The sequence below is a fragment of the Euprymna scolopes genome, chromosome 19 (assembly GCF_053919585.1).
Source record: "Euprymna scolopes isolate OS-2025 chromosome 19, ASM5391958v1, whole genome shotgun sequence".
Classification (NCBI taxonomy): domain Eukaryota; kingdom Metazoa; phylum Mollusca; class Cephalopoda; order Sepiida; family Sepiolidae; genus Euprymna; species Euprymna scolopes.
The window spans coordinates 835,702-848,460 of NC_136500.1; the positions used below are offsets into that span (position 1 = coordinate 835,702).

The 12,759-nt window shown below is 38.2% G+C and overlaps 2 protein-coding genes across 3 annotated transcripts in view; one reads left to right on the plus strand and one right to left on the minus strand.

Annotated features, from left to right (window-relative positions):
- Positions 1 to 12,759, minus strand: part of LOC145303401 (enoyl-CoA hydratase, mitochondrial-like) — a 71,804-nt gene that overhangs the window by 41,960 nt on the left and 17,085 nt on the right. Inside the window, exon 1 of one of the 2 annotated variants that reach the window (XM_080144715.1) lies at positions 3,649 to 3,884. The exons of the other annotated variant lie outside the window; for it this stretch is intronic. Within the exon in view, the coding sequence (XP_080000841.1) occupies positions 3,649 to 3,757 (109 nt within the window). The 5' untranslated portion in view covers positions 3,758 to 3,884. Of the gene's footprint in view, positions 1 to 3,648; positions 3,885 to 12,759 lie in introns of those variants that run through there. 2 annotated transcript variants of the gene reach the window in all.
- On the plus strand, positions 5,072 to 6,577 carry LOC145240071 (uncharacterized). Its single transcript, XM_080103695.1, has 2 exons — positions 5,072 to 5,077; positions 6,143 to 6,577. Exons 1-2 carry the CDS (start codon positions 5,072 to 5,074, stop codon positions 6,575 to 6,577), a joined length of 441 nt encoding a protein of 146 aa, XP_079959821.1.

The window sequence follows — 12,759 nt, forward strand, 5'->3', positions numbered from 1 at the left end:
CAGAGTACAAAATAGACTTCGTGGCCTAGTGGGGGATGTCCTTTTCTCTACCCTGCAACCTCTCTCCCACAGAAGAGACGTTGCGAGCCTATCCTTGTTTTATCGTTATTTCCATGGCAGGTGCTCGTCTGAACTCCAATCTCTGGTCCCCCCTCGCCAATCTTTCACGAAAAACACCCGTCTAGCTGAATCCACTGTGAAAAATTTCCCCCACTCTATATCTGTGCCTAAATCAAAATGCGGATTCCATGAACAAAGCTTCTTTCTTAAAACTGCACGCTTGTGGAACTCTGTTCCGTCTACCTGCTTCCCTCCAGACTACAACTTGGATGTCTTCAAGTCCAATGTTAACAAATTCCTAATGAACCGCCCCCTTAATTAAACACTTCATCAAATCTCCACACTAACGTAATGTACTTGCAATAACCCTTATCCCTGAGTGGCTTCCAGGCCTTGATAAGTGGTGATCACTGTGTAAAAAAAAAAAAAAAAAATTTTTTTCAAGATGTAGAGAAGTTTCATTCAGTAGACAATAGTCGCTAAAAATGGGAATCAAAACAAAATCCAATGAAAAGTCTGTAAGTGACATATGAATACTAGCATAGATACCTGTCATTGCCCGGGTCAACATGAAGTTCCATTTGGCACACATGCTATACTAAGGATATTGAGCAGTTTTTCATTATTATATGCCAACTCCATCCTTACCCCCACAACAATTTCAAAAATAAAAGAACAGATAAAAACAGGAAAATGTAATTGCCCTCCACCAAAAAAAAAAGCGTAGTAGGTGACAACCTCCCCACCAGATATTTCAACAGAAAGAATACAAAGAGAAGAAGTTATTCTCCAGATATTGAGCCCTTTTTTTCGCCCGTGCGTCTGGTCACAGGATATCAGAATAGTGTTTTTAACTTCATAACTAAAGTGGGATGATTGGTTGATTCTTCCCCCAGATTGAATCAAACCGTCAGAGTCCAAGACAAGATCCAAAGCACGAACTCTAACTGGCACGAGTCTTCCGCTCGGCTCCTTTAGGTACTCCACTTCTGCAGGAAATTCTTGCCATTGCACTGACCTCATAAGGTAGATTGCAGTCTTAAGGTTGTAGTCCCATTGTCGATTAAATCGGATGACTAGGAGCTTAAACACCAAAACAGTAACAGTCAGTAAACAAGAGAATAAGGAAAACCTCTGAAAAAATATGACGGAAGTGTACTCTTGATCGTGGATTATAGAGCAATTAACTGGAGTGCGGGTCATCCGCTGGCATATCTCACTCAAGCAAGGCATTGAGAGATTCCTAAACATTGAGATATAGCCAGGAAGGGCCTGAACACCAAAACTCGAATTTAGATTGGAATCTTCTCAATGTTAATTCTCTCATTAACAAATCCGCCGGGTTAAGTGTACTGTCAACATACCTAAAGAGTCTTCATGCCATAATGAGACTCCAACTCCAGGTTCATCTGCAGAATGTCCGAGCCTAGTTTTTTGCAAAAACATTTTTGCTAGCCATGGTTTGAGATAAAATCCAGGATAAGACCAACTGTGCATCTGCGAATATACACAAATTCACAGGGACAAATCCTTTACAATTGTCCAGAACTGTGGGGAAACACTTAAAGGTGAGGAAAACGGCCACTAGTTCTAAAACAGGAAAAGTTTTATCCTTCATGGGCGCCACTTTAGCTTTCGCAAACAACAAGGAGGACTGATCATTCTGCATGATATACACGGCAAACCCATATGCTTTCTTGGATGCGTGGCAAAAAAGTTACACATCTCCAGGTAGCTCTGCCATAAACGACTTTCATAAAAAACGGAACTCATGCAATCCTGAAAGGTCCCTGACAAGCTCTCTCAAACCGCTCAGAATTGCAGGCTGAAGTGGATCGTCCCAACCCGAACCATTCTTTCACACACACCTGATTAGCACTTGGCTGCGAAGAGTAAACGGGAGACATAGAGACAATGGATCGAAGACCTTAGCCGACTCAGAAAGAAGACCTCTCTTTGTTGACATGTCAGGATTACACTTTATAGGAGACATGTACAACTCCTCTCATTCCTCTTCATGGACCATCAGGAGACCATCCTACTTCATCCTGGTGCAGAGAACGTGAGAGTTGGAGTTGCAGGACTGGATAACAAAGTCCCCTTCCAGCAAATGTTCTATAACAAGGAACAACAATGTGGCGAGCTTACTTGGGTCAGCTACGGACGCGACAAGGTTATCCACATAAAAACGGTCCCCTATTATTCTGCGGCAAGCGTCCTGTGGATATTTGGCAGATGTCTGTTAGCAGCACATAATTTTTTACTCTAAATGCTAACAACTATAAGATGTTCCCCGGTTAAATTAATGCCAAAATATGCTGCTTCGTTCAGTGACAACTCACTCGCCTCCTTTTTTCTTTTATTTTCTCACATTATTTGTGGAAAACTTTAAATGTGATATTCGTTTTCAGCACACCCGAAAACCTCTGTAAAAACAAGTTTTTAAAATAGGTTCATTTTATGTTTCAAATGTAATTCTCTCTCCCCTCCACCCAATTATATTTGTCATGTTGTGGGATATGTTTTGTTTATGAAATTGTTACCTGAAAGTACAAAATGGTCTCATAAATAAAAAAAAATGATTCCCCCCTCCCTCCAAAAAAATTAAATTTATCGTGTAATGTTTCAAATTTAATTCCCCACCCCCTCGCAAAAAATGTAAATTTGTTATGTTTGCCCCCCCCCCATCAATCGCCAAACTTGAAAAATGATAGGGGTGACATGTCTCGTTGCAAGCTAGGTGACCAAGAAGTGGGTGCTCATCTTATGTTAAATTTATATAGGAAAATGATCCCCCACTCTAAAATGATAATTTTTTTTTTTTTTTTTCAAAATTTCTTCGTTCGTATTATTTATAAAAGCCGCTTCAACATATTAGGGGGGGGATAGATCATTTTTTTACGAGTTAAACGAAGTTGGGTCACGTCATAAAAATTTACAGAACGATAAATTGTAAAACAAACAGCGCCCTTTCCAGGAGGTTAGACGCAAGGTCAAGTGTGGTTTTCAGAAACCAGTGCACTAGGATACGAGCAGCCTGGTCTGCAAGAAATACCTGCACAGCCCCGTCGGCATTCTCCCACTAAGAACGCCCCAAGCGATTAGTAACTAATTTATTTCAAGTAGAAAGTAACTAATATGTGGGTGAAATGAAAAGAACCAGACGGCAACTCTTACAACTACCGGACTATATCTGAAAAAAATATGGACATCGAACAGATTTCAGTAATTTACAAGTATCGACGGAGAATCCGAGTCAGAAATGGCAGAAGTAGTTCACGATTTGAAAGCCACCTTCTTTTCTGTTTTTTTTTTTTTTATTTCTTATTTCATTTTTATTTTTTTAGGGGTAAACATTTTTTAACGCTAGCCATTCGCATACTTAGTATTGTTTGTCATTTTACAGTTTATTTTTTTGTTGTTGTTTATTTTTTATCGCGGTTTCCAAATCGTAAACTTCGATCATTTCCAGGATTGATATTCGAAAGTGAGTGACTGACTAACTGCTGAAATTTTCTGAATATCTATCGATTAATAGTACCCAAAAAACAGGGTTTTTTTTTTTAAACACCGGTTCGTCTTCCTCACCTGAGCAATATAAGCGTGATGATGCGGGCAGAAGTCGCTGGACAATTACAGGGTTTCTGCTTGCACATCTAGACAGACCCTTAAATAACTGGAACCCTCTTAACGCCATTATCACCTTGGGACAAACGAGTCCGGCTGTTAGAATTGTTTGGACTTTCGACTTGTAATTGCCAGCATGCGCAGTTCAGGAGTAATTTTAACAAGGGCGATAACTCTATTAAAAAATATTGATATAAACAACGATAACTAACGTTTAAAAACCCGCTAGATCAGGGGAAATAAATCTCCAGAAAATCGTTAGATTTTTAACTTTTGCTGTCTGAAATTTTCCAAACCGCTAATTCGAAACAAAAAAAATCTCAAAAAGATAAACACTATATTTTAACATTGCCCGGGTATTTGGAGGTGTATGTTGAGCAAAAAAAACAAAAAAAAACAAAAAGCAAACAAACAATCAAAAAAAAAAAAGTCAAATTTTTAAACTTTAACCCCTATTATGACCCCTTAAAATTTATTGTTTTGGGCTCAAATCACGTTATTAAGTTAGATCCATGTCCAAGGAACCTATATCTAAAATTTCAAGTGTGTAGACCCAAAATTGTTGGAGGAGTTTGATAGAGTTCTCAAAGGTTAAATCGTTGAACTTTGACCCCTTAATTGCTCAATTTCTGGCCAAAAACCGATCATATCTATTTTCCCAAATCTCAGTACCCTGTATACCGAATTTCAAATCTGTAGACTAAAAATTGACAGAGTTATTGCGTAGGGAAATGTGTACACACACACACACACACACACACACACACACACACACACACACTTTCACTTTCACTTTTATAGATATCCTAGCACGGGTGCCCGGCGTTGCCCGGGTGTTTGGAGGTGTATGCTGAGGGCTGAGCAAAAAAAAAAAAACGGTCAATTTTTTTAAACTTTGACCCCTTGATAACTTTATGACCCCTTAAAATTTATTGTTTTGGGCTCAAATCAAGTTATTAAGTTAGATCCATGTCTAAGGAACCTTTATTTAAAATTTCAAGTGTTTAGACCCAAAATTGTCGGAGGAGTTTGGTAGAGTTCTCAAAGGTCAAATCGTTGAACTTTGACCCGTTAAAAGCCAAATTTCTGGCCAAAACCGATCACATGGATTTTCCCAAATCTCAGTACCATGTATATTAAATTTCGAGTCTGTAGACTTAAATTTGACAGAGTTATTGCGTAGGGAAATTTACACACACACACAAACACACACACACACACACGTTCACTTTTATAGATATATAGATTAAAAAATATTCTGTGTTTTCTCATTATATATTTTAAAAATTATATTGAAGCAGTTAGCTTCCCAGAAGGCTTCCAAATTTTATCAGCTAGTTTTATATGTTTTAGGGAGAGGGTTTTTTTTTAATAATTCACTAATATGCAGGTAATTTTGACGGCATAATTTAGAAGCTACCATTGTAACTTATTAGAATTGACACAAAAAAAAAAATCTGTTGAAACTATCGTTTTTTATCTGAAAACTCGGAAGTTCTTACTCTTTTGACTCCTGTTCGAACATGTTTTCCCTCACATATATACACCCACATGTACGCACGCACGCACATACACACACACACGCATGCATATACACATCCTCATACACTCACATTCACGTGCATACACACACACATGCTAACGTACACACATGTATGCACACATACGCGCACATGTATGCACACATGGGAAATGTCACTTCCCCTGAAAGGAATTCTAGACATGCGCAGTCAGAACACTCACCCCAATATAAAAGTCCACAACACTATTCAACTTCCTCTTTTCTTCCCTTTTTGCCTGGGTTCATCAACCAAGCAAGTTCGGCGTCCATAGCTCTTGGCTTGAAGACTTTTCCACGTGGATGACTGCTATCATGAATGCACGGTTTTGCTGAGGCAAACACTCCCTTTCTATTTCCCTTTCTACGTGCGGGACGGCTATTTCTTGTCCTCGACTTCATTCCTTTCTTTTCCACGCATGTAGTTGTCAACGCCTGAATGAACACGTGTTTCACCTAAACCATTTTATTTTCGACAGAAAATAAACAACATGTTTATTTTATCCAGCAATTGAGTTTTTGTTTCCTTCATTCCATTCGTTTCATTATTTTCTTTTGTAGCGAGTTAGGGTATTTATATCCTGGTCCGCAACAAACGATGGTGACCCCGTTATTTTAAAATGAAATGAATGAGTTTGAACGAAACACGCGGTAAACTAGACTCTCCTACACAAATCCACGGCACGCACAAAAAATAATTTTTCTCTAAAAAAACACAAACTTGTCGACCACGAGGAGGAACATTTTGTAACCGCGCACAAGAAATTGAAATATAAAAATTTAAACAAAAAAAAACAAAATGGAACTTCAACAGACGGACTCCTACAACGAAACCATGGCATTAAACATTCCACTCTTCAACCCGACAAATACAAAATATGCTTTGTCCAATTACAGGCTATATTTGACGCTAAACGGGTAACATCACAACGAGCGCGTTATTGTTACCTAGTGGAAAAACTGCCGTTGGAGGTGGTAGAGGAAGTCACTGATTTTCTTGAAAATGTACCTGAGGAAAGACCGTACGACACACTGAAGCAAGCAATCCTGCAACGAACCGATGTTTCCAACGAAGCCATGCTTCGTAACTTGTTCACACAAGTTGAATTAGGAGACTGTACGCCTTCTCAACTACTTCGCCACATGAAAGCCTTACTGGGAGACAACAAAATGTCAGACAGCATCATGAAGAGTCTATGGTTTGGTAAATTACCCCCAAATACCAAGCAAATCCTCGCTCTGATGTCGGAGGAGACGGCAACAGAAAAGCTCACCGACATAGCCAACAGAATTCACGAAAGTTCCCGGAGCCGACAAGTATACGCCCACTAACGGCAACCTGACCAAAACCGAGACGAGGAATTAGCAGAATTAAAGTCTGCCGTTGAAAAGCTTTCGAAGCAGCTAGCCGACGCACTTCAAACTCGTCAACATTATCCCAGAAACTACAATGACATGCGGCGAAGTTACAGGCAAAGAAGTTCAAACAGGAACCGATCCATGTCACGACATAGACAAGATGTTTGTTTCTACCACAGGAGATTCTGCGCCGACACGAGGAAATGCACTATACCCTGCACATTCAAAAAACCAGCACAGGGAAATGAACCTTCCAGCCAGTAACGACAACGACTGTAGCTGGAGCACAAAAAAATGGTCGTCTGTTTTATATCCATGACAAAATTCATGGATATAACTTTTTAATAGACACCGGAGCGGAAATCAGCGTCATACTGACACCGCATGGCCACCCAACAGGGACTCAATTTTTCAGCTTACAAGTTGCCAATGGTACAAAAATACCAACTTTTGGCGAAAAAACTTTAAATTTAAACCTTGGAATGCGAAGGAATTTTTTATGGAATTTCACCATAGCCAGCGTGACCACTCCAATTTTTGGGGCGAACTTTTTAGCCCATTTCAACCTGTCTGTCGACATGACTCATCAGACATTGACAGACAACGAAACAAAGATTTTGGTGAGAGGAACTACCGGTTACTCCCAAAATTTCCTCAACTTTCCCACCCATTTAAAAACACGGACCTAATCAAGCATAGCGTTAAGCACTATATTAAGTATTAAGATCACAGGACCACCTGTCTATTCAACCCCCAGATGCTTGAAACCGGATAAATACAAATTGGCAAAATCCGAATTTCAAAACCTACTCCACATGGGAATAATACGGCTCTCGAAAAGTGCTCGGTCATTACCACGCCACATGGTACAGAAAGCTGACAACACCACATGGCGCCAGTGCGCAGATTTTAGACGCTTAAACACGAAAACAGTTCCAGAGAGATATCCTATTCTCTATATCCATGACTTCGCCAATCTACTCCAAGGCGCCACAATTTTCTCCAAACTGAACCTCGTTAAGGCATATTTTCAAATTCCAGTCACAGAAGAAGACATTCATAAAACCACACTAACCACACCATTTGGCCTTTACGAGTTCCTAAGGATGCCTTTCAGGCTGAGAAACGCCTGTCAAACTTTCCAACGTTTGATTGACGAAGTTTTCAGAGGTCTGCTGTTCATATTCGCATATGTGGACGACGTTTTAATCACCAGCAGAAACCTCGAAGAACACCGGCTACACCTGGAACAAACTTTTGAAAGACTGTCACATTTTGGTCTTAAACTAAACACCGATAAATGTGTTTTTGGCCACTAGGAAGTTCAATTTCTCGGTCATTTAATTGACAAGGATGGAATCTCCCCTTTGTCTGAAAAAGTAAGTGCTATTTTGAATTTCCCTCTACCGACATCTGTCAGACAAGTATGCTGTTTTGTATGCATAATTAACTATTACCGATGCTTTTTGCCTAACTGTTCCACGTTACTCGCACCTTTAATGGACTTGTTAAAAAAACGAACCAAAAACCAAGTTAGTTTTGGAAAGACCTGCACTACAGGCCTTCGAACAATCGAAAACTGCTTTGGGAAACTTCACCAAACTTACGTATATCCAAGATAGCGATACAACGGAACTTACACTTACGACGGATGCATCGGAAATAGCAGTAGGAGCTGTCATTCACCAAATTTCTGACAACAAAATGACCCCTATTTCATTCTTCTCTGCCAAGTTAAACAAATCGCTGACTAAATATAATACTTTCTCGAGAGAGTTACTTGCAATTTACCTTGCAATTAAGCACTTTAAACATCTCCTGGAAGGCATAAAATTTTCCATTTATATGGATCATAAACCTCTAACATTTGTTCTACACACACATGTCGACAAATATGGTCCACGAGAAATTCGACATCTGGACTTTATAGCCCAATTTTCTACCGATATATGGTACGTAAAAGGACAAGAAAACATTGTAGCTGACGCTTTATCTCGCGCAACAATTGCTTCTTTAAATTCCACTCCACTAAGTATGGAATTAATAGCACAAGAGCAATTAACCAATACCACACTCCCAGCTATAATGGACAAAACTTCACTGAAGCTGAAAGAAATGCCGATACCATTCGGAACAACAAATTTCTATTGCGATGTTTCACAAAAACACCCTCGCCCTTATATTTCACCCAGCCTCAGACGACAACTTTTCCAGCACTTCCACAATTTGTCCCAACCAGGAAAACGTGCCACCGTGAAATTAATAGCGGAATGTTTTGTTTGGCCAAATATGAATACGGACATCCGTAGTTGGACCAAAACTTGCAGTCCTTGCCAAAAAAACAAAGTTCACAGGCACACAAAATCACCTTCAGGAACTTTCAGTGTACCAGACGCTAGGTTTACTCATTTTCATATCGACTTGGTTTGACCCTTGCCCACTTCAAAAGGACATACCCACATCCTTACTATAGTCGATAGATTCACCGTATGGCTGACAGCAATACCAGTGGAAGACATATCAGCTGCAACAATAGCCAGAGCGATTTTACAAGATTGGATAGCGATTTTCGGAGTGCCCTCCGTAATCACAAGGGACAGGGGCTCACAGTTCCAATCAACTCTTTTCACTGAATTCAAGCATTTGTTGGGAACAAAGCATATTAAGACATCTGCCTATCATCCTTATGCAAACGGTATGGTGGAACGATTTCATAGACAATTAAAAGCATCTTTGGCTATGAACGAAAACAAATCGGACTGGTCAGACAACTTGCCACTCATTCTCCTAGCAATTCACAACACTGTGAAGGAAGATTTGCAGAGCACACCTGCAGAATTAGTTTTCGGAACAACGCTGATTTTACCAGGACAATTCTGCGAAGACAATACAGACATTTCCCCAACAACAACTTTTGTGACGGACTTAAAACATAAAATGTCACGATTAAAATTTACTTCAATGAAAAAGCCAGACACAAACATTTTCATTCCAAGCGATATTCATACCTGTAAATACGTTTTTATCAGGAACGACGCAGTAAAAAAACCACTATGCCCAAATTATTCCGGACCTTATTTAGTTCTCGACAGGAGTAAAAAGTATTTTACAATATTAAAAAGAGAAAAAAAAAGACACTATAGCAATAGACAGACTTAAACCTGCATTCATAGACGAACAATTACACATTTCTCCTAGTCCAATACAAGAACATACACACTCAGAAACGGACAAAGAAATTACAAAAAACAACACACCACAAACAACAACAAAAGCAGGTGGCATATAGCAGTAACAGGGGGCGTGAGGCGTGCAGGCGCGCTCGCCCTGAAAGGGGCCGGTGGTCCGTTGACGTTCACCTTGGAAGCTGGTTCGAAAAGGGAGCAAATCTTAGGTTTCTTGCTTTTATAGTTGTTTCCAGTGTTCTTTGTGCATGTGTGGATTTCCTTTAAAGGGGAAGTGACGTTGTCCATATGTGCATACATGTGCACGTATGTGTGTGTACATTAGCGTGTGTGTGTGTATGCGCATTAATGTGAGTGTATGTACGTGAATGTGAATATATGTACGTGTGTGTACGTGCGCGCATATGTTTGTGTGCGCGTATGTGTATGACAAGAAAAGTGGCTTGAAATGTGAATGCGTGTTTTTGTGTGAGGTTAGAAAAGGCTCGCGCAGAAGCGAGTTGAGAGGGAAAAAGCTGAAATCCCTCAGTAGACGACTGTTTTATACATTTTGGGCGGCTCCAGAACATGGTTGCTACTGCTGATATTTTGGTTTTTAGAAAAGCATTAAAAAGACAACTTTTTAAATTTCTCATTGATTACTTGTGTCACATGATGGTGCTTTCAACTACGTCAGCCAAAAATGTATTCGTTTTACTTTTGTTGTTTGAGAAAAGTGTGTGGGCGTATTTGAAATTGTGCCGTTGCTGACAAAACATACTTTTTTTGCAAAATGCGCGGGGAAAATTGAAATGAATAAATGGTGTGTTTATTTGCGCGCGAACGTGTGTGTGTGTGTGTGTGTGTGTGTGTGTGTGTGACTGCACAGGGTAAGCAAAGAATTAATAATTCAGAATTTGGTACTTATGCATTTATGTTACCGGGCTGTATTGTAATTGTTCTGTACTTTTACCTAACAATTTAATAAACAAAAGGATATCATAAAACTTAAATTTAACTTGAAAATACGGGTTTAAAAAAATAGCACAGTAACATGCACCACTTTATTTTACATAAAGGGCGAAGTGTACCATCAGAATAGATGCTACACTGTGATCTTGGCCCGAAGTGTGTTGACCTAGATTTTGGTAAACAGTATTTATAATAAATGTTGAACAGAAATACATTACAAATTAAACATTACAATAATGGCATATCTAAATATTGAATATTGCCATAAAAATTCTCCACAAATATCAGAAAAATTAAAAAAGAAATACACAAAACATAGGCACAAAATTTATACGTTAATTATTAATAGATTTTAGAACCATTCTGAAGGGGAGATTGAGGAGTGTAAGTAAAAATGGCACAAGTGTATAAATTAGAAAAATTGCCCAAGTTAAAAATCTTGCACATTTATACAAATCTTTGACAATATATATAAAGGTGAAACGTGAAGAAGTTTGTCCATTTAAAAAATAAATAACATCTATATTTAAAAGCAGACAAGGGCCCTTATCTACCCCCCTCCAAAAATGAGATTCTGCTTTTTTAGGCGATTATGTGTTAATATTTTGAAAAATTATTTTAGAATTTTAAGTAGAGGATTATTTTTTCATATAAAATGATCCCTCATTTCTAGGACATTCTAACTTTTGGGGTCAGATAACTAATCTTTAATATCTGTCTAACCATAAGTCTAACTCGTAATGTTGTAAAACCACACAAAATCACCTTAAAAAGTAAAATACGCAGAATTTATCTCCCATAGTAAAAAAAAAAAATGCTTAAGTCTTGAGTCCTAAACTGTTAAAAAGCCTTGGAAATAAGGGTGTTACTTTATATTAAATTGGACAGCATGTTTGATGCCCACCATCATTCACAATTGAATATATTTTTGTCTGGTCTGAATATTTTAAAAATGAAAAAAAAAACTACGATCTAAATATTTGCCAATTTTACAATATTTTTTATTATTATTTTATTTGTATTATTTTTACTTTTCCAAATAAAATTAAGAGTATGGCCCAACCACGTTGACACACTGGTTCTCACCAGATCACAGAAGTTAAGCAATGTTGAACTTGGCCAGTACCAGATGGGTGACCATTTGGGAAGGCTAAATGTTGTATGTACCTTCTGGGAAGGTTAGGCCTGGGGCCAACACCCTTACCCCGAAAAAAGAACTCCTTGCTACAAAAGCATCTACAAAGTTGTAGATAGTCTATGCTCCTCCAGGGGCTCAAGGCTATGGATGGAAATAGAATTGTTATAGTATAGTATCTGTTCTTATACTATACTTTACATTTTTTTCCTTATTCAATGGAGGAGAAATCCTTTAAGATTGAAGATTAAAAAAGAATGTTGCCCTAATCCCGAGTGCCTTTTTTTGGTGGGTAACGGGGTTTTGACTACATTAAAAGCCAACCTTGTGTCTAACTTTACTATTGTAAAAAAGCAAGTAAATATATATTTTTTCACATGCTGAAAACTTTCTTTCTATTTTTAATGTAGGCTCAAAAATAAATGCAATAAACTTCACTGAGGTATTAACATATGTTGCATCTTAGAAAAGGTGGTTTACGCTGACAATTAAATGTAATAATAAACATTGAAGAAATTAGTAAAACTTAGTAAAATCATGAGACTGTTGTCTCTTTAGGGAGGCAAGTAAGTAGGAAAGCACATTCATTCATTAAAGTGTAGAATAGTTAACAGTCGAGAAATTGTAAACAATAACAAAAATGAACAAATACTTGATATCAAACATAGTAAAATTCAAGTATCTTTTACATGTGCTTAAATTGTGTTTACATTCTTTTTATTTCATTGCTTTTAGCTGTCTTTACAACAAATAATTGGTTACTTATTGCTTAACCATCGAGGACTTCATTCTTGAAAAATTGTATAAAAAATCTATGACTACCACTAACTGTAAATTTGAAAGTGCAACTCGAACTTAGGGTTAGTGGGAGAATAAGTCATTTG